At 46.5% G+C, this 25,651-nt stretch overlaps 4 protein-coding genes across 4 annotated transcripts; 3 read left to right on the forward strand and 1 right to left on the reverse strand.

Moving 5' to 3' along the window:
• Positions 1 to 5,091: 5,091 nt before the first annotated feature.
• Positions 5,092 to 6,506, forward strand: LOC117849604 (uncharacterized). Its single transcript, XM_034731212.2, has one exon. It carries the CDS (start codon positions 5,484 to 5,486, stop codon positions 6,228 to 6,230), a length of 747 nt encoding a protein of 248 aa, XP_034587103.1. The 5' UTR covers positions 5,092 to 5,483; the 3' UTR covers positions 6,231 to 6,506.
• Positions 6,507 to 7,353: 847 nt separating this feature from the next.
• On the reverse strand, positions 7,354 to 18,100 carry LOC117849603 (structural maintenance of chromosomes protein 4). Its single transcript, XM_034731211.2, has 28 exons — positions 17,818 to 18,100; positions 16,614 to 16,703; positions 15,828 to 15,929; positions 15,568 to 15,744; positions 15,217 to 15,347; positions 15,038 to 15,116; positions 14,801 to 14,958; positions 14,649 to 14,724; positions 14,379 to 14,507; positions 14,155 to 14,299; positions 13,948 to 14,078; positions 13,476 to 13,628; positions 13,167 to 13,356; positions 12,318 to 12,457; positions 12,066 to 12,224; positions 11,540 to 11,845; positions 11,266 to 11,442; positions 10,919 to 11,002; positions 10,629 to 10,838; positions 10,440 to 10,529; positions 10,227 to 10,348; positions 9,991 to 10,146; positions 9,809 to 9,916; positions 9,648 to 9,708; positions 9,108 to 9,242; positions 8,060 to 8,147; positions 7,914 to 7,986; positions 7,354 to 7,718 (listed from the first exon to the last, which is right to left on the reverse strand). Exons 1-28 carry the CDS (start codon positions 17,956 to 17,958, stop codon positions 7,598 to 7,600), a joined length of 3,732 nt encoding a protein of 1,243 aa, XP_034587102.1. The 5' UTR covers positions 17,959 to 18,100; the 3' UTR covers positions 7,354 to 7,597.
• A 1,647-nt stretch (positions 18,101 to 19,747) lies between these two features.
• On the forward strand, positions 19,748 to 20,690 carry LOC117849067 (uncharacterized). The gene has a single exon (XM_034730669.2). It carries the CDS (start codon positions 19,748 to 19,750, stop codon positions 20,357 to 20,359), a length of 612 nt encoding a protein of 203 aa, XP_034586560.1. The 3' UTR covers positions 20,360 to 20,690.
• A 2,438-nt stretch (positions 20,691 to 23,128) lies between these two features.
• LOC117850870 (metacaspase-5) lies at positions 23,129 to 25,401 on the forward strand. Its single transcript, XM_034732753.2, has 2 exons — positions 23,129 to 23,674; positions 24,347 to 25,401. Exons 1-2 carry the CDS (start codon positions 23,326 to 23,328, stop codon positions 25,237 to 25,239), a joined length of 1,242 nt encoding a protein of 413 aa, XP_034588644.1. The 5' UTR covers positions 23,129 to 23,325; the 3' UTR covers positions 25,240 to 25,401.
• The last annotated feature ends 250 nt before the right edge of the window (positions 25,402 to 25,651 follow it).

Consider the following 25,651-nt stretch of genomic DNA (forward strand, 5'->3'; position numbering starts at 1 on the left):
TAACACAGATACCCTCGGTCAAAAGAAAAGACACAACCGAGCCCTCGGGCGAGGCGGATAACACTCGGGCGAGGTGGACAGCACTCAGGCGAGGAGGACAACACTCGGGCGAGGCGGACAGGGTCCGATCGCTTCCGCGGATGATTCAGGGTCAGGAAGAGCTGGAAAGGGATCGGCAGCTCACCTTCGGTCCTACTGACGAGGTCTCGGGGTCAGGAAGGAACAAGCCGAGGCGGAACGACGGAAGGCGGTAAGCTTTGGGCAGCGGCGATCCGGCGAGACAGGGGCCTCGGAGTCTCCTTGAGTAGGTCAGCGAGCTCTTCGAATGGGTCAGCGAGCTCCAGGCGACCAAGGCGAAGCTGACGGTGAAGGAGTCGCTGCGCGGGGCTAGCCGGAGTGGCAGGTCCAAGTGCGACGGTGAGTGCGGTGGAGAAAAACAGAGCAGGTAGTGCGATAATAGCGGTGGTGGCGAAGGAAACTCCAGTAAGAGGCTTCGGTGCCTTTTTATAGATGCGCGAAAGTGTTCGGAGGAAGGAAACGACCTCGAGCGAGCGAGAGGATAAGATCGAGGGAGAAAGAAGTGCTCTGTCACGACGGCGATTGGTCGGCGCCTCCATTGGTGAGCTCGGACACAATCTTGCCCTGGTTGGGCAGCAAGGATTTGGGCCTGGGGGCAAAGCGGGTTTGCTAGGCACGCGGATCTGCTAGGTCTGTGCGCGTGTGTGGTCGCGGCCATTAATGGCGGCGGCGCCATTGGCGGACAGGAGGGACGGGCAGGCGAGGTGACAGTGCGAGTGGCGTGACGCGAGCGTGTGCGGGACTAGCGGCTCTGCCGGGGCACGCTACTGGCGAGGTGGCGGAGGAGCTGTCACTGCCTGCGCGGTGGTTGGTGGAGGCGGCAGCGTCGCGGGACGCGCGCGCGGGCAGCACGACTGGGGTGTGACGGGAGGGCCGGAAGGCGTTGGGGCGCGCGGCCGGGGATCCGGGTGGGGCGGATGTGCGTGGGAGGCGAGGCAGCACCGGCGCGGCAGCGGCCGGTCTTTGGTCGGAGAGCGGCCGGGGTGCAGGCAGTGCAACTGGCGCGGCCGGCGAGGCCTCGGCCGGGACGAGCCGGGACAAAGCGGAGGACCGCAGGTCGTCGTCGCGCGCGATTGGGGAGCGAGGCGCGTCGACCCATCTTGTCGTGGCTAGCGACTGGGCGAGGCGGCGCTCGCCAGCGAGGTCACGGCACCATCTTCAAGCCTCTTGATCTCCCGATTTTCAAACTGCACCACTTTGACTCCCTTTACAAGAGTTGTAGTACACAGACCAAGGTCCAACTTTTGTAATTTGGTCGAGTTCAAAAACATGGTGGATTTGGAGATTCAAAGCTCCAAAATTTGGAGGAACGCCGGTTTCCGAGACTTAGAGAAAAACGGCTGCTTGGCTAGTTCTGAGGGTTCGGGGCTGACTTGAGCTGCAGATCTGGGAAGCTTCGGAGGTGAATTGGTCCAATTAGCAAAGTTGTTGTAGGAACTTAGTTCTCCAACTTTTACAAAGGGACTCTCTGATGTTTTGCTCAACTTTCAAAAGATAAACCCGCCCTAAGGCGCCAAGTCGGGCTGATTTCCAGACTTAGCCGGAATTGCTAAAGGTGGCTAAGTTGACCAAACTAAGGGACTTTGACCTAGATTTGGACAAAACAACACAGATTGGTATACCGGGTTTTTGATGGGCTTCTTGTGAGGGAAAAAAGGGTACTTCCACTTGCCTGAAAGTTGCCAAAGCTCTTCTTTAGGCACGAAGGCCTTGTTCTTACGATTAAAATACCGTTTAAGCACCCAGGTGGTTACAGCAGTGCCTCACCCAGTCCTTGACTCAAGAAGACTTGTGCCATACGAGAGGCATTAAATGCACGGCGTGGCCCCCCTGACCGCCCCACGCCGGGGACATGGCCGGGCGAGGGGAGCCGACCTTTAACCAGAAGCTCCGAGGGTGAGGCTACAACCTTCGGACCACCCAGGATAGCTTGCAAGATGAGGCCACGCGCGGCCGTACGCGCCCACGCACCCCCGACATCATCATCGTCATCGCTGTCAAATAGACCCATCAAGATCAAGGCCATGCCACCACGCCAGGCCCGGTACGATCCCGCAGGCAAGGTGGGACCCAGCGATAGATGTTACGGCGAGGAGCGGCTGTGAGCGCACTAAAGAGGTCGGGGAAAGCCGGAACGAGCGGCGCGCCCCGTCCAGGCCACTAATCACGGCCCGCCCATTCGTCACCAATACGGCCGATAGCAACAGCACCCGTCCCGTTCACTGCCACGGAGTTGGCAGACAGGACGGGAACACGCCAACGGAGCAGGCCGGGCCGTGCTTAAGCAGCCCATGCTGCACAGGAGCCACCGTACAAGACATGCAAGGCCCACGACCAGCTAAAGGGATAGGACAAGGAAGCCTCTTGGTGCTAGGAAGACCCGACCATGCCGCAACCCCCGACCTCTAAGGTCGGAAACCCCCTCCATTTCTCAACGTTGTTCCCCGGTCCCTGGCCTATATAAAGGGAACCGAGCCTCCATTTACTCTCTCTCGCATTCAACACAAACACTCACACATCGCACGAACGCTTGCTGACGGGTCCATAGACCCGGGATCCCCAATAGGACCGCATTCCCGCAACGCTTGGCCCAACAAGAGGCGCGGCGACAACGCGCAGCTGAGCTGGCCTAGCAACGCAGTGCCAGGCCGAGAACAAGATTCGGCCGCTGACCGAAGCCTCCGATCGGGAGGCCTGGTCAGTGCCCCGACCAGGCAAGCTCGGTCGGCGCCGGGACCACAGTCCGACTCCGACTGAGTTTCCCCTATCGGGATGTGCTGTACCACGCACACTGCTCCCCCCGACTGACACGGTCAAGACCAACTGGGACAACCGACAGGGGATGCCCGCTCGGTGTGGGCCTAGGGAGCAGGTGGAATGGATAAGAGAAAGCACCCAGGTCAACCGTTGTACGAAGAACCGTACCACACCACGCCCCGCACAGTGCCACTGCAACCTACCCGACACAACGGAGTGGCCTGACGAGATGAACAAGGACCGAGGACGGCGGCCATACCGTACTCGACGATGTGGACCTCGACAAGACTAGACGACGCCCGTACTCTCCCTCTCTCTCTCTCTGACTTGTAAGACCGTCCCCTTGTACTATAAAAGGGGACATGCCCTCTACACGTTGCAGGAAGACACTTCTACTCATTCCCTACGCGTACACACTCTCAAAAAAATAGCGCATGTCTGAGCCCCCGATCACTGTCTCCCACTCGGACCAGAGCACGACCAGGTCTCGAACACCCCCTCTCATCCCTCTCTTGTTTGTACACCCACTACAAACTTCGAGCACCTAGGCTCAGGAATATAGTCGACCGACCGACCCCGACTGAACGTAGGGCTCGTTGCCCAAACCAGTATACATCCTGTGTCATTGTGTGCTAGACCGTATTCGATCTAACGCACGGTAAAACTACAATATTTACTAGTCGGCCAGATTTCGCACCGACACTTGCTTGCAAGCACCCCGTTGTAAGTCCAGTGCACTTGATCTAAGGAACACGACTCCTGCTAAAACTGGACGTAGGGGTCTTCCTGAACCAGTATAACTCCTTATCTCTTGTGTGCTAGCCATCGGAAGTGAGGAGAGCGCGTCGTACCGTCACTAGTCGGCGGTACGAAACACCGACGATCCCCAATCATCAGCTTCGAGTGGTGTACATGTATGCTCTAGTGGTGATTTGCGTGGGAAATATTATGCACTTTAATTGTAGGGGTTTGTTACTATTTTATATGCAGCGAGCTTGGACTTTATGTTAATTTAATTGCATAAAACTGCATGCGGTTCCTTCTACTGGAGGAGATATACTCAACTTCTGGTAAGATCCACATATTCAGGAGATTCTCATTTACAAATATGTAAATTTGTTGTTGCTATCCAATGTATATGTAGTCTTCTGGACTTTACACCTTATGCAGATATATTTGCAATGATAATTCTTCAAGGACTAATGTCCACCTATTGCCATAAAATCAATTAATGGTCAATCTAACCGTCATGCATGTCGACCTTTGAGGTCATATGTTCAAGGAAAACTATCAAAAGGTGGCATTGCGCTTTCAGGCGCATCAAGTGTAGTGTGCATAAAAATGATAGCAAGGTGGTCGGCATCTGGCCGTTGCTACCAAGCATAATTTTTGGATGCAGAGTTTTTAAGTAGTCCAGCTCAGTTTATTATTGCCCGAATTTGACCCAATTACTCATACCATATAGAAATATTAGGTCATGAAACTTCACATTTGTTGCAACATGTTTCATGCTCTATATAAAGCATAGCTTAGATCAATTCATTGTTCAGCATGAAGTGAATCTTTTCAATCGAACAAATAAGACAATAGGTCTTATTTTCTAGGAAATATTAATCCAATGCAAAGTCCCGGACTGAGCAAAATATATCTACTGCTTGTCAAGATTAAATTGACAAGTATCCTTCTGGGATAGGAATCAAGCGGAATGCAACTCCCATTGTAGGTAAATAACATCACAAATTGCCACTAGAGGGTCTTCAAGATCCCTTCCAAATTATATCCCCAATTGATATGTAAGAAATATCATTATTAGTAGTGTAGTGGTCAAGATCCATGTGACCTTCAGAGCCTTAGGTCAACCAAGAGATAGGAACATGTATGAAGTTAGCTTCTAACTCAACAACGATGTGTGATTCATGCATATATTCCTACTTTCCATCTTCTGGCAGTTAGCAGGTAGATCTTAATCAAGTAGATGGGGTATGATAGATATATGACTACTAGCCGACATATCATTACTCAAAATAGCTATGCAAGCCCACTTTAATCCGCAACGTCCTTCGTGGACCAACCTTTACGATTTGGTTTACTTTTGTGAGGGAGCTATTGCATATTCTCGTTAATCTTTTGGCATATTCAAGCCACATCCAGTAACACCGTCGTCCAGCGTGCAGGGGCTCAGTGCCTCGGTGACCCGTGCCTGAGTCGTGCGGGTGCGGCCGCGCGTGCCGCAGGCGCGGTACGGCAGGAGGGGGGCGGTGGCGGGGGTGACAGGACGACAGGACGAGGCGTCCGTCCGTGCTCTGGGCCTCTGGCTGGCAGCCGCTGCTGCTACTCGCCTGCTCGGTGCGGTAGGGCTGGCGTCACGCGGTAGGCTACTAGACGAGACCAGTCGCGGCGCGGGGTGGGGCCGGCCCCGCAAGGCGTCAAGTCGCGCGGCGGCTGATTCATGACGCCGTGCGCGCGCGCGCCCGGGTGCGGTCAGCGACAGCCTCAAAGCCCCAGGCCCAGAAACCTACCCACCCTCCCCGTTTCACGAGGCGCGGCGCGGGGGCGGCCATTAGTAAGCGCAGCAGCGGCCAGCCAGCCAGCGCGCGCGGCGCCCTGGCCGGCACCCGGCAGTATAAAGAGTTACCACCACTCCTCCCATGCCGCTTGCCGAGACGACCGAGCAAAGCAACCAAGCAGCTGCCCGGCCAACCTCGGACGGACGGCGCGTCGTGCGTGTGTGCGTGAGAGAGATGCAGATGGAGTGGGACATGGGAGGGGGAGGTGGTGGGCACGGAGGCGGCGCTGTCGGGGACGGTGGGGCGAGGGCGGGAGGCCTTGTTGTCGGAGGCGTTGTTGTCGGGGGAGGGGACCAGCACCACCACCACCACCTCCAACACCACCAGCAGCAGCAGCGCGTGGAGGCGCACTACCGCGGGGTGCGGAAGCGGCCGTGGGGCCGGTACGCGGCGGAGATCCGGGACCCGTGGCGGAAGACGCGGGTGTGGCTCGGCACCTACGACTCCCCCGTCGAGGCCGCCATGGCCTACGACCGCGCCGCCGTCGCGCTGCGCGGCTCCAAGGCCAGGCTCAACTTCGGCGGCGACGGCGGCGCCGGGGGCCGCGGCCGGGACCCGCCGGTGCAGCTGCTGCGCATGCTGCAGCCGCCCGGCTGCCACCAGCTCGGCGGGCTCGGCATGGGCCGCCAGCACCCCGGGCACGTCATCTACTCCCTCCCGTCCTGGCTGCACCACGAGGCCGCCGTGGCGTCGCCGGTGGGGTCCCTCCTGGGCGCCGCCGACGTCGCCGCCTCGCAGCCGTCGACGGCGCTCGAGCTCCGGACGGGGCCCAAGGCCCTCCCGTTCGACCTCAACGAGCCGCCGCCGTCGCTGCTGTTCGGGTCGTGATCTCTGATCTCCACGGACGCGCATGGAGTAGAGTCGTAGAGGTAGATCAGTATCGAGCGCGGGGGATCATGATCCACGCGGTAGGAGTGAGCGAGTAGCGAGGCTAAATCAACATGGGGGAGTGGAGAACATGTGTCCGGTTGTAGATATAGCTATTTAAGGAAATCTTGCTTTTCTCGTCTCGTTCTTGTTCTTGTTTTCTCATCTTTATTTTCCCTCGCTTGGTGACTCACCGGCAGCGCGCTTTTCTCAAAAGAAAGAGACGCTTTTACGTGATGGGACTCCAGCCGAACCGCCGGTGCACGTCGGGTGTGTGTTTGCTGTCCTTGAATCCTGACGTTCTATCATTCTTATCATCGTGGTGCTCGATCGAATAAAGATCGTAAGTACCGCCGCGATGGAGTCAGCTTGTAGTAACGGCATGATGTTATTTAGGAGTTACTCCCTCCGTCCCGATGACGGCGTGTTTAGCCTTCAAAACGAAAGCTGATCTAATTAACGAATCAATTATTTACTCTCACTATCGATATCTGAATCAGACTCGCTAAATAATGAAAGCGTGCATGCATAATTAATTCTATTCGGTAATCCATCCGTTTAAAGAGTTATTAAGGGTACTTTGAACTTTAGCATTACTACTATATTGTCTAAAATTTTATAAATGAATAATCTTCGTGGACGGAAGGAATATATCCTTATATGCACGGTGTTGTAGATCAAGCAAAAATGTTGGTGTAGCAATCCCGACCAAAGTCCAGAACTTGTGCGGAAGCCATGAGCCGGATTCATGTAAGCAAAAACCACGTATATAAAAAAAAAGTCAAAACAACCAGAATTTGAAATAGAAGTATATTTTATGAAAAATCTTATGGTACTTACTTGGGCACATACCACCATTTACGCCAAACTAGTTAATGAAATATCTCTGGGACATGTATAAATCTATTACGTTTTCCAATCATTTTTATTGAAATGTTTTCAAAATTTAAAATCATCAAAAAGTATTTTTCACGACAAAAGCTTAGTTAGTATCCACAAGGCTACACAGGACACAAATAATAGTAGAAGCAAAACAGGACCGAGAGTCATCCAACTATCCAAGCTAACGTTGGAGAAAATGAGCTGTCTGAAACGAAATGCTTGAATAAGTTAGCGTAGTTATCCACTCCCGAATCCCAATTCGTACATCAACAAGTACATATATATATATACATATAGTCACATCTCAGGTGACCAAATGTCTCGATCCTAAATTTACAATATCATAAAACTTCCCAAACTGCATCGCAAATCACAATGCCGGAGGAACCTCGGTTCCATGCGGGCACTAAAAGATTACATTTAGCTGAAGCTCCCACAGGACAACACTACACTACCTTCATGCTCTCGGCAAAGCTACCAGGGTTGATCGTTATACTCTTGGTGCAATTGTCTGTCTTGTAAATGCCAACCAACCTGTCGGCTAGTTCAAACATGTTGTTTCTCAGGCTGCAAAAGAGAGTGACAGATATGAAAGGTGAGTTTACATTGGCCATAGCAAATCGTGCAAAGGTAAGTTTTACTTTGCATCCGCGTGCCAGCTGCGTGTATCAGATACGGATGAATGTTTGTACAACTACCTTTCTAGAAAGAGTGAAGCATTGGCAAAAGAAACACTTGGAAACTGAGCTGATGGGTAAGTACCTTATAATGATGAACTGGGCATCTTTGGTCCTATCTTTCACATAGTGTCCCACAATTGATACGTTCTTAAAGTCTGTAGGAGACAAATGCATCAATCTCTTGGAATGACAGACAGCATTAGAAAAGAGAAGGGTCACAAGACTTACCCAACGCAGCATCAATCTCATCCATAACATATAAGGGAGTAGGCTTGTAGTGGTGAAGGGCAAACACCAGAGCCAGCGAACTAAGTGTCTGCAGGACGATAAGCACTTCAAAAACAGTACTACTCCAGACAGACATCGGTTTTACAATTTTCAAGTAATTTACATGAGAAAAATGGAAGGAAAGAAGTTCTGGATGCAAGTGAGGTAGGCAGTGAATGGCCCAACCATCAACACATCTAGTGCTACGTTATATGTCAAGTAGTTCTTAAAACAATGCCAATAGAATGAAAAGACTAGATGCAAAGGATTTACTTTTATAATTTACATTAAATCAAGTATGCACACAAATTGAAATTGCATGCAACTAACATGAATAGTTGTTGACAAGGCATTCATCGGTGCTGGTGAACCAGTCAGGGGAGATGGGATGCTTTGTGTCTGGGCATAGCATTGCCTCTCGCTCACATCTAGCATGTGTTACATGTTAAATAGCTCATTACATATAGTATTGAATTTTCAATAACTAAGTATAAGCACTCACTGCTTTTTAGTTGCAATGTTATTTTCAACGTAAAGAATGGTACTGCCATTTTAAGTTTTAACAAATCCCGATACAGATGTTCATAGTTAGTATTTCCCTGTAACAATTATGGTTTGCCTTATCCCAGAATGGGACTAACCCAAGCACATAGATCAATATCAACATCACTTTCTAGCCTCTATAGCAAGGACTGCAGTTGTTGGCTTATATCTGGAATTTAGACGACAGCGTCTTCACCATAACAAGACAGACAGAGATCTGTAAGTAATGTTGGCAATGTTTCTGATATCTTACAATATACTAACAAATTTCAAATAGAACATCATTGCCAGAACTCATTTTGATAAACAATCTGGAAACAAACTTATGTATCAAGTTTAATCAGTCTCTATTCTCTAATCGCAAAATCATGTGACAACAGCAACTTGGGACAATAATTTGAGGGTGGCATCCTTGCCTGTCAAAATTAAAAGAACATTCTGAAAAATCTAAAAGAACAGAAAATACCTTCTCACCACCAGATAGATTGGCAATATTTTTCCAGCTTTTCTTTGGAGGCCTCACACTGAAAACAACACCTTCTGAAAATGGGTCCAAGGAATCAACAAGTTCCAGTTCAGCATCACCTCCAAGAGTAATCATCTGAAACCAAAAAGAGTTGGAGTTACTTTGACAACATATTGTTACAAAAAATCCATTTCAATAAGTGCAACACCCCCATAAGATAAAACCAATACAGCTAGACCGCTAGCAAAGCCTTGTTGAAATTGTCTGCTAAAGTCACCAGGCATCCTCTCCCCTTTGATCACCGCAGTGTAGATTTGTTTTGTTCATAATTGTAGTTTCAGACATTTGGTAAATGAGATTATTAATACAAGATTCCATTCTTTTCCCACCCCATCCCTTAATATTAAAGAGCAATGAAAGAGTTATCAGATTTAATTTAAAAGGGTGAGCAAAGCTTAATCTCACTGTATTATTATGCTGTCTATGCGTTCTTGGTATGTGTGCATAAATTAAAATAGAGATGCTATATGTATTCATTACCTGGTACATCTCCTTCAGTTTCAAAGATATTATGTTGAATCCAGCCATGAACTCATCTAACCTGAAATAATATATAATGCAGGTAAGAGACACAAATTGGCAAACATAACTAATGAAATTCAAGGGCCCTCAAAAGTAGAATTAAAGGAAAAAATACATGCCTTCTCTTCCTTAACCCGTCGTACAGCTTTTTAAGATCATCACGTTCCTGAGTGGTAGCATTTAGCTCATCAACACGTTCGCTGTACAAGCGAGCCTTTGTGCGGTACCTGGTTCAGCAAGGAGAAATAATGAAATCATTGATACAAAAATGCTTAGTCAGCAATATCTCATGCATTCATACTCTGCTATGGAATCCAGGTTTGGGTTCAAGTCTTTAAGCTGAGCTTCCAACAACGCCACCATCTCCATGGCCCTTTTCATGTCACATGTATCATTGAGTTGTTCATCTCTTAGAGTCACTTTAAGTTTCTCAGGATCAATAGCATCCTTTTGGATCCTGAAAAGTCAAAAATTAGAAGAAACTACAGAAAACAAACAAGTCACAAAGTTACAGAAAACAATAGCATTTATACGCACTGGTCCATGTGTTTAGCAAGATTTGTCTGAATGTCATCGAGCCTTTTCCTGAATGCTTTCACCTTCATTTCCCACTCCTTGGCAAGCTTTTTTGTATCTTGCAATTTGTACTCAGCATCAACCTGTTTTATAGTAAAACAAAAAAAGTTGTTGAAAGAAACAATACAGTAGAATTAATTAAGGCCTTAACACTTGACAGTGTAATTTACATACCTCCGAGGCTCTCAGTTCATCCAGTGCTTTCTTTAGTTTGCTGTATTCTTCCTTAGTTTTGTCGAACTCATCCTTATGATTGTCTATCCTCTAAAAGATAAAACAAATAGAAAAATCCTGATAAGAAAGTGTAACTACAATCTGAGGGGTCAGGACCCAGCCTAGAGTGCAATGCAACTGAACAAATACCTCCTGTGTTTTCTTATACTGTTCCTGAACAACAAAAGCTTTTTTCTCAATTTCTTTGAAAATAGACATCATCTTCTCCTTTTCAGCAAGAAGTTTTTCTGTATCTATCTTGGACTCCTCAATGCTCTTGGCTAACTTTTTCACCAACTTCTCACCTGAAGTTATTTTAACTTTGTGTCGGTTGATTTCTGAGCTTGTTTTGTCAAGTTCCTGACATTTGGAAAATGAAACCATAAAAACAGACTACCAAAACAAAGAAACGGATACGAGCAGAAATTCCAAATGCTTACAGATTGGATGTTGGCAACTTTTGTCTTCTGGTCCTTCAACACCTGCCCCCCAGCATTTTCAATTTTCTGTTGAAGTTCTGAAGCCTGATATATTATGGCAACAAAGTTAAGGTGGCAAAGCAAGGTTCCATCAGCAACTACAGGTAAGTGCAAAAATATTGGTAGACACATTTGACACATTCACAACGATTTCAAACAGAAGAGTTCTGAACTTGGACCGTTGGCTTCTTTTAGCGTATGATCACGCTAAAGTCAAATTAATGCAAATGACAGGGAAAAAGACACAATGTAGCTAAATATGGTTTGGAAGTAGAAATGAGACTTATAAGATATGTAAAGGCACTTGCCTGATCTTTAAGTTTGCTCGAACACTTTGTGAGTCTATTTAGTTCAACTTGCTCACTAGATATGATGCCATCCAGCTCATTCATTCTGCGAACCTCATCAGCTTTGGGTTGTGAAGCAGCTTTCAGGGAATCTAGTCGCTTTTCATTGTAAATGTACTGTGCATTCATACTCTCAACCTATTTCAAAAGAGAAAATATATAAAAAATAATAATCGGAGCAAGGCTCCAGATACAACCAACTTGAAGGCAGGCAGGATGTTGCTTGTTTGCGTACCTCCTTCTTAGCTTTTGCAAGTTCCATTTCAAGACGGGATTTAGCTTCTTCCATGGACCGATAGTGTTTTTTGGCAGCATTCATTTTTTCACGCAACCTGTTGAGTTCGTCAACTAGGTTGTTAAGTTCATTCTCAGCTTTTCTAATAGCCTCTTCTGAAATGCTTTCTCTGATAGCTGTTCCCATCATGCCACGTTGTACCCTGTTACCCCCACCACTCATGGTACCTGACTTCTCAAAAAGTTCACCACCCAGGGTAACAACCCGACGGAACTCCTTGGGTGCACTATATGCAATTCGCGAAGCCTGAAAAACACAGGTGTTTATTGTCACTGTTTAAAATATTAGCAGCACAAGCAACAATCATCGCTTGGAAATAGAATAGGACGCATCATTAATAACAGTTCCCTTGAATCTATAAGGGAGCCAAATGAATACTTTTGTGAAAGATAGCAGCGCAAATAACAATTACAAGCACCTAATTCAGGAGGAAATAGCAGAAGAACAAATAAATTCAAGGATCAACCTGGTCAAGATCGTTTGCAACAACAGTATTCCCCAAGACATGGAAGAAAGCTAACTTCAGCTTCTCATCTTTAACCTTTACCAGATCAAAGAGGCGTGGAACTCCTTCAGGTGTTTTTACTTTCTCTTTAATTTTATGGAGAAGGTGTGTTTGTTTTTCCTGTAAAATATAGGGGTCCAATTAAAACAATGAAATTAAAATGTAAAATTTGAATCAAAATAACACATAAGGAAGAAGAAAACAAAGTGTTACCAGGATCAAACAAGTTACGGTTTCCTCACGGTTCCTTCTACGTAGTAACTCAATACAAGCTTGGGCCGAATTTATTGTTTCAACAACAATATAGTTAAGCCCAGCTGTAGCTGCTGTTGATATGGCCACATCATATTTTGCTGCACAGCACATTTAGTAATAAAATTAAGATAAAGAAATGCTTTTAACAATGAACTCCATACCAAGCTCTCAGTTAGCATCACTTTATAATTGCGTATTAACAATGACATTCTCGGCTTAGAGCAAATATAGTTATCTCCTAGACCTTGGTGGCCATGATTTTATGAACTCATTATAAAACTGAGATTGGGGACTTAGCTAATTCTGGCACACATAAATACTAATCTGTGTGATCTTCCGGCACTGATATCAAGAAACAAGCACTGGCCTAGGCATTGTAAAAACAAAATGCAGATACTTGTGCTTAATTATTTTTACCAAAATCGGTGTCATCTAGCATATTCTAGAAGTGTGGATCAACAACCATATGTAACACATTATCATGGGGTAAAAGCATTCCACTATAGGGGCTTATTTGGATGTAAGGCATTGGGTCAAGCTAATTCCATCTCATTCTAAACAGGGATAAGCAAATGTTACTCACAGATTCGTAAATGAAGCAGAGATTGGTCAAAATTCAAGAGCAAGACATACATTCGTAATTGAAGTTTAATGCTACAGAAATTATTATTTATTACAAATTTTCCCATAATAGTTTAGCATGTTCGATCCAGGTATTGCACCTAACATATGTTATCGAACCTATAATGTCACAACAACACACATTATAGGATATCATTTAGTGGGTAGAGAGAAAGTACATCTTACCATCAATTGCACCAAGATCACCTAGCCGGCCATAAATGCCTTGTATTTCATTTGATTCCTTGGCTTGCAAAATTGCTTTCAGAGCAGTGCTTTGATTCTTCTCAGAATTCCTTGTGGTTTTCATCTCTGCAAGTTTCTGCCTTGCTGCTTGTTCCATAGGGATCAGTGAATCCTCCTGTTTTTGGCATTCCTGCAATAAATTTGGCAAGCAATACATACAGAAGATTTAGCATACACCACAAATAAGTGATGACCAAACTTAATGGTTCCAGGGGGATAAATGGTCAGATCAAGCTGGAAGTGAATTACCTGTTCAATTTTGCGAGCTTCAGATGCTTCAGCGTGGTGTTTCTCAATTTTTTCTTGAAGCTCTATGATGTATGAATCCTTTGCTTTAACTTTCTCCTTTATACTTTCCATCTGGTGTTGAGCATCAGCTAATTCTGCTTGAGCTCCGTCATGCTGAAAACCGGCGATCAAGTTCAAATGCAATGGAGCCAAAACTGGTAAAATCGTATGTCACTAATGACTCAAAGAAACAAACTAAAAGGCTAAGTAGATTTGTTTCTGGAACTCTTGCAGGGACGATGTCACACAGAATTCTAAATTTCTTGTTGTACGCTGACAAGTCGAGGTTGGAATGGCAAAAACAAATAGGAATCGAATATCTGTGAACTGGCAGCCAAGTGGCTTAACAATACGTAAAGCGCATTGAAGGACTTGATAAAGGTTCCTTGTTTCCAATTAGAAAAAAAGATGGCGAGGTGTATAGAAGGCTTACCTTTTGTTTCATCAACTCTTTCTCAGCAGACGCAACATCTAACCTTCCTTTATGCTCAATAATTTGATTTTCCCATGGATCAAGTTCAGCTCTTACTTGAGTAAGTTCAGCACGGAGTCTCTCAGTTTCCTCTGTCATTACAAAAGGGAAAAGTTTGGTTATTACACATAATAATTCAATGAGCAGGGAAAAAAAGGCTAACTTCACCTCGAGAGGATTCTTTTATCCGCTCTAACACCTTCTCTTCTTCATTAAGTTGCTCCTGCAATTTGGGTATCTTTCCCTCCAGCTGTGGAATAAGATTTGATGATTCCTCCATCTCTTTTGTTGAGTCATCACGTTTTGACATATCCTGTATTAAGATGTAGGTGAAACAATAGTCTTTGTTGCTCCAATTACACTAGTTACAACTGAAACCATTTAAGTATTACCTTTTGAGCTTTGTCCTCCAGCTTCTTGATCTTCTGCTTAAGATGCTTTAAATCTTCCCTGTATTTTACATCTTTCCTCTCAAACTCTTTAAACTGATCCTTGCAGGACTTCATGTTATTCTCAAGGTCCTAAAGAGATAAAAATGACAAATAAAAATAGAGGCACCTTCTGGTAAAAAATAACATGCTTTCTCTAACCTTCAAATTAGGAAATAAATGAACTTCATTCAATCATAGTTTAGGTTACAGAAACTTAAGTTGAGACAATACCTCTTGCCTTTTGACATGTTTATTATAAATAGACTCCATTTCCTTCACAGTCTGAGAATTCTGCTGAATCTTCTCCCTGGATTACAATAGATGCTTACTCAGAAAACATGTAATGTAAAAAGAAAAAGCACTGACCATCTGTAACAAATAACCTTTCAGAGGAAAGATTCTTTTCCAGATCTGCCACATTCTCTTGACACTGAGCAACACGTGAGATAGCATCATCAGAAGCCAGCTTGGTTGCTTTTTCTTGCCATTTCAAAAGTGAAAGTTCCTTCAGCATGTATGTTTCGGCTTCATTTTTTGCACTCTACAGGAAAATAACTCCATTAGTAGTGTTCAACTGTTAAATGACAAAGATAGTGAAATAATAACACTCAGATCAGCACCTCTAAACTGTCTCTTTCCTTCTCAGCCAATTTTAGCATCTGCACTGATGCAGTTCGTTTTTCATTGAGCACTTCAAGTCTAATGGATCCATGGCAAGGCAAGCAATTAAAATATTGGAAAAATAGATAGAAATCACTAGTTATGACAAGAAGCGTTAAAAAACTGTTACAGAACTCACTGCTTGTAAGCTTCTTCAATTTTCTCAACATACTGGTTCGTCCCTATTATGTCTTCAAGATATTCTAGGAAACCCTCATCATGTGGACCTTGAGCTTTTGGTTTCATTAGGGATATTTGCTCAACCTCACCCTGTATAGTGCCCAACTCAGAAGTTATGCAATTATAAATACAGAAAACATAATTGGAATTGTGCATTATAGATGCACAATAAATTCATGCAGGCTTAAACAAAAAAGCTATGCAACACAGGTGGAAATGTAATTGACGAAACCAAATCTCACAGTAACCTCCAAACTACAATTGAATTGTTTGTGTTATTCATGAGTAACATGTGAAGAACGCAGAAAACCTGGAGGATGAGAAAGCGATTATTATCAAGGTCAACTCCCTTGCCCTTCAACAATTTAGTTACTTCAGTAAAATTGCTTCCACGGTCATTTATGTAGTATTTAGAAGTGTTGTCACGGAAAGCAACTCTTGATATGATAAAGTCGCTACCATTGACAGCTCTGTAGTTTCCATCATCCTGCTTACAGTTACAGAAAGGAAAAGGATTATGTCGCTACAAATAAGAAATGCTGAATACTCAAGTCAAGCCTCAAACAATACCAGGTCAATGATTTCTTGAAAATGCACAGAAACACCAGCACTGTCCAGGTTCTGATGATTGGAAGAATTGTGTATGAGCTCCGAGACCTTGTTTAGGCGCATCTGCAGTTAATGCAATAACTAGTCAGGAATGAAATATGTAACTGGAACTAAGCAAATGGATAGGACGATAGGTTAATCCAAGTTATGATAATAGCTAATGATGAATTATATCACCTCTATGAGTGAATTTTGCATTATTTATGTAAACTTCAAAGAGAAAGCAGGTAACAGCCAATGAGAAAGAAGTGAATACACTTAGTATAGCTAATGATGAATTAGATCACCTCTATGAGGGAATATGTGAATTTGCATTATTTATGTAAACTTCAAAGAGAAAGCAGGTAACAGCCAAAGAGAAAGAAGTGAATACATTTAGTATAGACAGGACCCTAAATTGTCAACTATAAAACACAGACTACTTGCAAACCAGAGGATTAATACTATTGAAGTATCAATGTGCTGGGTACTAGAACAATACTTAAGCTCATTTTTATCTCATATACAAAGTAACAAACCCAAAAAAAATGGCAGAATATTACTCTCAACCTTTTAAATTATTGTGGTAACTTAGACTTAGTGCCATGCTAGAATAACCTATTGGATAGGTTATAACAAATGAGATAATTTGTTGGCATAGGACAAATAACATAAAATCTGCCATTGAGATCAACTTAATGAATAACAAATGTAGTGATAACCATCAAAAAATAAAAGAAAAGGTCAACATGAAGCAACAACACCAACCTGCTTTGCACGCTTCCCAAACACAAAGAGCATTGCATCAATGACATTACTCTTTCCACTGCCATTTGGCCCAACAACAGCTGAGAAGCTCTGCAATCACGAAAAGAAATTATCTTCTACGTATTGTTTTTGTCTCTAATCACTGTTTAATAAGTAAATTTGGAGGAAAAAAAAGGAATGGAATGATGTTGATCCTATTGAATGTGAGCACTAATCCATGACATTAGCATGCAACTTTTGCATCCGGAAGAGCTACATTTAGTTTGCGGTTTGACTATACAATTGTTTCTAATATTATGAATTTTTTTCTCAAACTAGCAGAAGAGCGTGTATCATTGCATTCATAGAAGAAAGGGGTCTTACAAACACCCACAAACACACCCTTAGAGACATTTTACTTACGCGCCTGTTTAAAAGAATCAAACGACCTGACCCAGAAGTCCAGAACTCCTCAACGGGGGCCATGATCAGGGACCCAATCATATTATGATCGAGAACCAAAATATTATGTATCCTCAGAAAATTTGGTATTTTTTAGTGAACCTACATTTAGATTCTGTTTGCTTTTTTATGTGCATTGTTACACTTTTCTGCAGGGATTAAGGACCCATTACTTTAATTGAACATCATAGCTTTCACAAGGTAAAGGTACTAAGCAGGTGAAAGCTCAACCATGTGTTTGGTTATAACTTAAAATAGATACTTTCTCATATGCAGGAATAATTGTAACGAAATCTTTAAACTGAATGGAAAACCTCTCCTCCAGCAAGTTCAAATCCTATTTTAGTTGCACAATCACAAACAAGCAAATGTGATTTGCAGTAACAATAGTACAACTAAAACACATCTTGAAACAATGGCAACACTGTCAACAGTACACTAGGGATTGAAATTAAGCAGCGCGTACACACACAGGTAAACCAATCCTAGCTACAGAAATTTCAACGAGATTTATGAGATTCACATGTTGATCACCGTTCAGGAACCATAAGCAACTACCATATTATAATTTATTTGGCAAACAATGAGATAAATTGGAACCGGAGCAGGACAGCAAACCTAAGTTATAACATAGGGCACGAGTAAATTAGGTCTCCATAGGCACAGGTCGATGTAAGTTTATTACAACGATACAAACTTTGCTCCTAGGGTTTCTAAATCTAAAACGAAACATGATGTGTGAGTGAGTGATAGAGAGAGAGACCTTGTGGAAAGGGCCGATGCGCTGCTCTCCGGCGTAGGACTTGAAGTTGCGGAGGACCATCTCCTTGATGAACAGCCGCGGCCTCGCCGCCCTGCCCGGCGTCCGCGCCGGCGACTGCGGCGGGGAGGTCTCCATGGCCATCTCGCTTTTCGAAAATGCAGCAGCAAGCGAGGGACAGCGAGGTTCCCGAGCGCGGCCCGCCGCCGCCGCCGCCCAGCGGCGCGGTCGAGGTCACCCTCCCAGCTGACCGACGGCCGCCCGACGCTCCCCCGCGCTCCCTCGGCGAGCGCAGAGGCGGAATCGAGGCGGCGAGGAAGAGGGCACGGGCGGGCCGCTGGTGGAGGATTTTTACGAGGAAAGTTGAAATGGCTGCGAGGGAGCGTGGATTTGGAGATTTGGGGGTTGTTTGGGAGGGAAATTGAAACGGTGCGAGGGTTCCGTCCTCGCGCTGCGGAATTCGAAAAGGTGTCAGACCCAAAAAAAAATGTGGGGGTATCATAAGTTGGGCTGGGCTAAAGTTGGGCTAGCTTCTGGGCATGCACGCGTTTGGCCCATACATATTCCGGGCTACATCGCTACTGCATGTTATGGGCTCATGGCCCAAAACTCCTTACAGCGACTGTGCAGTATACAAGTATTTCGAGCTAGCTGCCATTTGTACCTGCTAAACAAGCCGCACGCGCGTAAGCCACATGCCACCAAAACAAATGACCGGAAGAGCCGGCAGAGAAGTGCATCCAGCTCATAAGGAGGAGTGTGTTACCAATAACACCCAGTTTATGCTCTTGATTAAGCTCCTTCCTTGGTCCTATCCAAAGGCCAGCCGCCAGCCCACCACCCTACATTTGTCGTGAAACAATCAATCATTAGGTCGATCATACAATCATCATTTACTAATGGCGCTGTGTTGAAGATCGGCTTGTTCGGAGTTCGGACCAGAATAGACACTCCATCGATTGTGGTCAAAGTAAGATTAGCATTCGTCCTAGTCCTCTAGAACACGCCTTGAACCTTTCCTGTCAACAAGTTGCAATGGTAGAACGATGTCGAAAGGGACTTTGGAATACCGATTAGTTCGTACTAGTATACTAGAAAGTATGGATAAAACCAATCACTATGGCGCAAAGGGATCGTGTGGACCCAAAATGTGTGCCTTTTCAGGATTCAGAACAGAGATCTCTGCTGCATCGGTTGGACAAGTAACATTTGGCAAATTGGGCCGCGCATTTCAACCGCACCTCCCCTTGAATCTCTAGGTGAACCATAGGGAAAAATGGCACAAATGTTAGAAACAGCACAAATTCATCAGAAAAACTCTGCAGGGATCCAGGCAGAGGGTCATGTTCTACGTGCATGAAATAAATAAAAACGAATTCGATCAAGTTAGAAAGATATGAAAAGGATGAATTCAGGGGCAATTACTGCACCTTGACCTTGAGACAAAAATCTTTCTTGTGCTGTTTTCCCTCTTTTTCCCCTTTGGAGTTTGAACTTGAAATTTTATATGAATGTAGAACATAGACTTGGGCCTGTATAAAGTTTAAGCTTCTAAAACTCTAAGCATGTTTTCGACGAACGTTTCTTTTTCTAACATTTTGTGCCCAGTTCCATCGGTGATGCACTCAGGAATTTCTGTTTCTTCCATGGTTTCCAGCTTCCGGGGGTGCGTTCAGATGCATGCCGGCCACTTCCTAGCTAGCTAACTAGACGACAATCAAGCAAATAATAAACCGTTCAGATGCTGGATATTTTTGCCTAAAAAAAGCAAGACACGGTCACACGAAGAAGAGCTCCGGCCCTCTCGTAAAACAGAGGAAAAACACGAGCATCTATGGTTATCAGTTCTCACTATATAAGCCTCGCCAAGCTTGTGAGAACAACCCTTCGTGTTCCTTCGGTTAAGCCCAGTAGCCCACCGAGTGCCACACCAATGGCATCTGCCAAAGAAAATGTTCCCCTAGCGCCCCGGACACTGCCTCGGCAAACCAGCAGCGCGCGGCCTCCGCCGCCGCGGCGTCCTAAGGTGGTGAATGGCGCCACCGAGCCAGCGGCGGGCGGCGGCGTCCTCAAGTGCGCGTGCTTCCACCTGCCCGGCCGCTCCAAGAACAAGTCGCTGCGGCCTCCGCCTGCCATGAAGCTCAGCAGCGCCAGCCGCAGGAGCGCGGTGGCGCCCAATGACGTGCCTGCTGCTGCGTCGCAGTCCCAGCGCGTCACCTTCCGGGCGTCCGCGTCCCTCTCCACGTGGTGGCCGGCGTCGCCGTCCGCCGCGGCCTCTGCCGGCGGCGCCACCCCCGTTCCTGGCGCCGCCAGCGGTGGCGTCGCGCCGAGGAGGGCGTCGGCGTCGTCGGCACCGCCGCGGAACGCCGCCGGCGCCGGCGCCCCGAGGGCGTCGTCGTCGTCCTTCTCGCACTGGCGGCGGTCGCTGTCGTCCCGGGTCGGCGGGCGGGCGTCCTTCTCCTTCCCCACGTCGCCGGCGTCCGCGTCGTCCAGCTGCATGAGCACGCCCAAGATACCACAGGGGCAGGGCAGCCAGCAGGGGTAGCGGCCGCTGGTGGCTCTCGACCGATCGGCGCCTCGTGAAGCTCCGGCGCTCATGTGCGCGCGGTTGTATTTCTCTCGTTTGTTTGCTTAGTTTCAAAAATGTCGATGTGCATCGTGCGTGGCAGAGTGTGTTCTTCTTGATAGATATCGTCATCATCAACCACTTATCATCTTTGAGATCGACCAGGCTTGCTTTTGCTATCTCTTAATTAACGATACATGAAAAGAATAGGAATTTGATCTGAGGTCTGATTCTCGACTGAATTCAGTAGGAGCTCTGCTAAACAGCTTTTAATAGAGAGAAGTGATTATCTGCTGATTGTGTAAAGTGATTCTCTGAAATGAACTAAGAGGCTGGGAGGTGAAAAAAAAAGCAGCTTCTTCTGATTCTGTGAAGTGATTCTCCATCCTGATTTTAAGAGTTTATGCTACGAGAATCACTTACAGAATCACTTCTATCAGAATCAGTTTTCGTAGAGAATCAGAATCAGATGGAGCTCTATCCCTTGGTGTCGGATCCATCCGTGAGTTTGCTTTCTCTTTTCATGGAACGCAACCAGTCCGAATTCTTCGTGAGTTTTTTGTTTAAGATATCACGGGAGCACCTATTCTTCTTATATTTTTTTTTCGTTTGACCTTGGTTGAAGTAGATGCGCGCACGCAGAATGGACTCTCTCTGCCCAATCTATCGACGTGATCCAACATGGCCGCATGCTCTCCCGTTTCCAGTATCAAACTACCAAGATAAGGAGGACACAGGTGTTATGACCTCAGTTCAGTCGTTGGGTTTAAAAAGCTGTACCCTTCCACGATATAATTAATCAACGGAGAATTGCGATCGTCTCCGGATTAAAGCAGTCGTGACAATCGTGTCTGATGAAGATGGCGTCTGATGATTCCAAATTAAAAGTCACTTCTCCACTACCCAGCCCTCAGCATTGATGAAACAGGGGCGTTTTGGGCGTCGCTGATCGAAGGAATCCGTCTTTTCACTGACGTGAAGACCTGCCGGCCGGCCAAGGACTTCGGCGGTTCTATTCCAAACACCCCCTATGGTGCCTGCGGCTGATCATTTAGAGCTAGGTTTTGGTAGCTCCGAGAAATTCAGAATCTATTCCCTGCGGCCAAGGGCCTGTTTGGCAACTCGGCAAATTTTTACAAACGTGATGTTAAACACTTGTAATTCGTTGTGCACTAGAAATCCCCTGTATCTATTCCCGCTTGTAATTTGCTGCTTGTATAGGAACAAACCCTGCAGCTGAGCCTCAGATGAGCTTCTGAATTAAAATTGACAGCATACAGAGCACAAGCAAAATAATGATCAGCAAATAGATCTGGACATAGACAAAATTCAACAACATTGCAAGGATCGTGTGATTCTCCGCTGCTGCTTCCAGAGATTGGCATATCGGTGTCTGCTGCTACTTGTTGAATCTGATTGTGTAGGGGGACATAGAGGAAGGCCGCTGGAGAAGGACGACGTACGCGGTGCTGGACGGGCTCGCCACTGCCGGCGACATGAGATCGATGGCCTGATGTGCTCGCTGTCCCAATGCGGCATCGCCGGCGGCGGCTGGATCGACCGCTTGAGATGTTCGGCGGCCTCGCAGTTGCCATCACGGCGTCGGATCGAGGATGCCGGCACAGATCAGGCCGTAGCTGCGCCGTGGTGTGAATTGAGACGGGGAATGGGGATCCACAGAGAGGATGGAGGAGAAGAAGAGAGGGAACCAAGTCCATGGAGGAAAGGAGAGCACACCACCGTAGTTGCGCCCTGCGGGGATTAGCGGCGGCAGCCGGCAATGAGCGAGCAGAGGATGAGCACCCCCCGACTTCCGTTGTAATTTTAGCGTGGGCTGAGGAGACGATTATTTTTTCCAGGTGCAAGGGCTGAATACCGGACCTGTTTGGATGTTAGTCCGGAGTAAAATGAATGTCATATCGAATATTTGGAGACTAATTAGGAGGACTAAATATGAATTAATTATAAAACTAATTACACAGATGAAGGCTAATTCACGATACGAATCTATTAAGCCTAATTAATACATCATTAAGCCTAATTAATACATCATTAGTACATGTTTACTGTAGCATCACATTGTCAAATCATGAACTAATTAAGTTTAATAAATTCGTCTCGCAAATTAGTCTCCATCCGTACAATTGGTTGTGTAATTTAATACTTCTAATTAGTGTCTAAATATTCGATGTCACGTAAGCAGGTTTTTGAGATCCGGCTGAAAAAGTTTTGGGCTGGTATTTTACACTGGTTTTTTTATGCAAAACCGGCTTCCAAACAGGGCTCTAAATTAAAAATAAATATTCTAACCATTTTGTTATTTTTTCAAACTACAAGCCCGAACTGGATTTCGGAGCTGGGCTGTGCCAACCAGCCAGTGGTTATTTCAAATTAAAGCACAAATTCAAAAGGCTTAGGCCCATCAACTATTTTTGGAGCACCGCAAAGCCCACCAAATACATTGAGAAATCCGTTAGGCCCCAGGCCGGCCTACACACCCCACCGCATGCCGTTCGTTACCACCATCGCGAAGCAACAACACACACACAAGCCCCCCTAAACACACACACACACACACACACACACACACACACACACACAAACAAGCAGACAAAACACGTTTGTTTTAGCCCGCCAAGTCGCTGGAAACCGCGGACAGCGACGATGACCCACCAATCAGGCAGGCTATCACGGCACCACCACAACCACAACCCTTCCCACCAACCCAGCACGACCTGCCAGATAGGCACGGGGGCCAATAGACAGCTCGGCGCCCCATCCTAAAGTCCTAAGCCCCACCAGCCAGGCAGCCACCACCATCTTCCTCGAACGCCCCGCGCCGCGCCTCGCCTCGCCTCATCTCATCTCATCGCGCCGCCGCGTCGCCTCGCCCCACCGTCGCCGGCGGCCGATCGGCGCGCCACCGGATCCGGAAAAGGGGAACGATGGGGGAGAAGCGCGCGGTGTTGGTGGGGATCAACTACCCGGGCACCAAGGCGGAGCTCAAGGGCTGCCACAACGACGTCGCCCGCATGCGCCGCTGCCTCGTCGACCGCTTCGGCTTCGACGAGTCCGGCATCCGCGTCCTCGTCGACGACGGCTCCGGGGGGCCGCAGCCCACGGGGGCCAACATCCGGCGGGAGCTCGCGCGCCTCGTCGGGGACGCGCGGCCCGGGGACCTGCTCTTCTTCCACTACAGCGGGCACGGCACGCGGCTGCCCGCCGAGACCGGCCAGGACGACGACACCGGGTACGACGAGTGCATCGTGCCCTGCGACATGAATCTTATCACAGGTGAAATTTACTTTCGTGTCTTGTGCTTCCTGCTGCTGCCATCGTGGGTAGGAACAATCGAGAAATGGGGATCGAATTGGTAGGTGGGATTTTACGAGATTAATGGTCAGATTCTTACGTTTTATGACTTCACAACTTCGTATTGTGGCTCAACGCCATGACGCCATCCGTTACCGCCGGCCTTCTATTCGGGATCAGTGGTAAAGCTTTCAGGTGGGGGAGTCATGGTTGGATTGGATTGTTTACTGCGTGACTACGAATTCATATTGCATCAAACATTTTTGCTGTTAGACATGATATTATTTTAGGCCAATATCACAGCCTCATACCTAGGATTTTGATTTTAATATGAGGTTCTCGGATTGTGTAGTAAACCCATGTGACTAAGGTTAATTTACCAGAGCAATACTGCATAGTAAATTTCTAGCTTGAGAATTGAAAATGCATTCCTCAAAGTCTGAAACTGATCTCTTCGAGTGATCGTTCCACCATAGAAAAGAACGAAGTCAGACTAATATGTTAGTGACCGTTTGTTAACTGTAGAATGTGCGCAATGTAGACCAAGAAAATCTATTTAAATACATGTCAGAAACAAATTGTGCTTGATTACAGTGTTCTGGGTGCCCATTCGTGGAGGTAGAGCAGTAACTAAGGTTCTTTTATGCACTGCAGACCAAGATTTCACGGAGCTTGTGCAAAAAGTCCCCGAAGGCTGTCTGCTCACCATAGTCTCTGATTCATGCCATAGTGGTGGGCTACTTGACAAGACCAAGGAGCAGATTGGGCACAGTACCAAGCAGAACCAAACCCAGCGCCGGGAACTAGAAGAGCGGTCTGATTCTGGTACCAGCTTCCGTGCATTCCTCAAAGAGACTGTCCGGGACGTGTTTGAGTCTCAAGGAATCCACTTGCCTCACCGTGGCCACCGGCACAGCGACGACGGGGATGATGGTGATGAGGAGCCACGCTACATCGACGCAGCAGATGCCCATGTCAAAAACCGGTCGCTACCTCTCTCGACATTGATCGAGATGCTCAAGGAGAAGACTGGGAAGGATGACATTGATGTAGGCTCAATCCGGCTGACGCTTTTCAACCTCTTCGGAGATGACGCCAGTCCCAAGGTCAAGAAGTTCATGAAGGTCATGCTGAACAAGCTCCAGCAGGGCCAGCACGGCGGCGTCATGGGCTTCATGGGCGCCCTGGCACAGGAATTCCTGAAAGCCAAGCTGGAAGGACAGCAAGACCAGCTCGAGCCAGCCATGATCCAAGAGGTGCACAGCGAGGAGGAGGTGTACGCCGGGACGACGGCTAGGGTGCCAAGCAACGGCGTCCTGATCAGTGGGTGCCAGACCGATCAGACCTCTGCCGACGCGACCACACCGAAGGGCGTCTCCTACGGCGCGCTCAGCAACGCCATCCAGACCATCCTCGCGGAGCACGGGACGGTGACGAACAAGGAGCTGGTGCTGAAAGCGCGCAAGATGCTGTCCAAGCAGGGGTACACTCAGCAGCCTGGCCTTTACTGCAGCGATGAGCACGCTAGTGTGGCTTTCATATGCTGAAGCGTTGGTTATGTACTACAATCTTTGTACATTTTTACTGTCTATGGAGTGTTGTGGGCTGCTGGCTACGCTTTCATTGAGACATGGGAATGAGTTGTTTTATCGGTACATTTGGTTTAAATTTCTCAAAAAACATTTCAGACTATAAAGCTGCATTTGTCATGGACCTGTTAACTCTATTTCAGAGGCGGATCTAGGTGACAAAAAGATTACAGTAATATCCATCACAAGCACTCCCTCGGTCCCAAAAATGTAATTCTAATCTTGTCCTCAGTCAAAATATCATAAGTTTGATCAAATTTACGAGGAAGGGTATCAACTTTTATGACACAAAATAGATATATTATGAAAATATATTTTGTAGCAAATCTAGTAATACTTATTTGGTATCATAAACTCTTGTACATTTTTA

The sequence above is a fragment of the Setaria viridis genome, chromosome 3 (genome assembly GCF_005286985.2).
Source record: "Setaria viridis chromosome 3, Setaria_viridis_v4.0, whole genome shotgun sequence".
In the NCBI taxonomy this organism is placed as follows: Eukaryota; Viridiplantae; Streptophyta; class Magnoliopsida; order Poales; family Poaceae; genus Setaria; species Setaria viridis.

Excerpts from the sequence above, each read along its gene's own strand:
- LOC117849604 (XM_034731212.2), top strand. The coding sequence starts at position 5,484 with ATGCCGCTTGCCGAGACGACCGAGCAAAGCAACCAAGCAGCTGCCCGG.
- LOC117849603 (XM_034731211.2), bottom strand. The coding sequence starts at position 17,958 with ATGGCCATGGAGACCTCCCCGCCGCAGTCGCCGGCGCGGACGCCGGGC. Across the intron at positions 15,930-16,613 it reads TTGGGAAGCGTGCAAAGCAG|ATGCGCCTAAACAAGGTCTC; the intron begins GTTGGTGTTGTT and ends CATTAACTGCAG. Across the intron at positions 12,225-12,317 it reads CCGTAACTTGTTTGATCCTG|GAAAAACAAACACACCTTCT; the intron begins GTAACACTTTGT and ends TATATTTTACAG.
- LOC117849067 (XM_034730669.2), top strand. The coding sequence starts at position 19,748 with ATGGCATCTGCCAAAGAAAATGTTCCCCTAGCGCCCCGGACACTGCCT.
- LOC117850870 (XM_034732753.2), top strand. The coding sequence starts at position 23,326 with ATGGGGGAGAAGCGCGCGGTGTTGGTGGGGATCAACTACCCGGGCACC. Across the intron at positions 23,675-24,346 it reads CGACATGAATCTTATCACAG|ACCAAGATTTCACGGAGCTT; the intron begins GTGAAATTTACT and ends TATGCACTGCAG.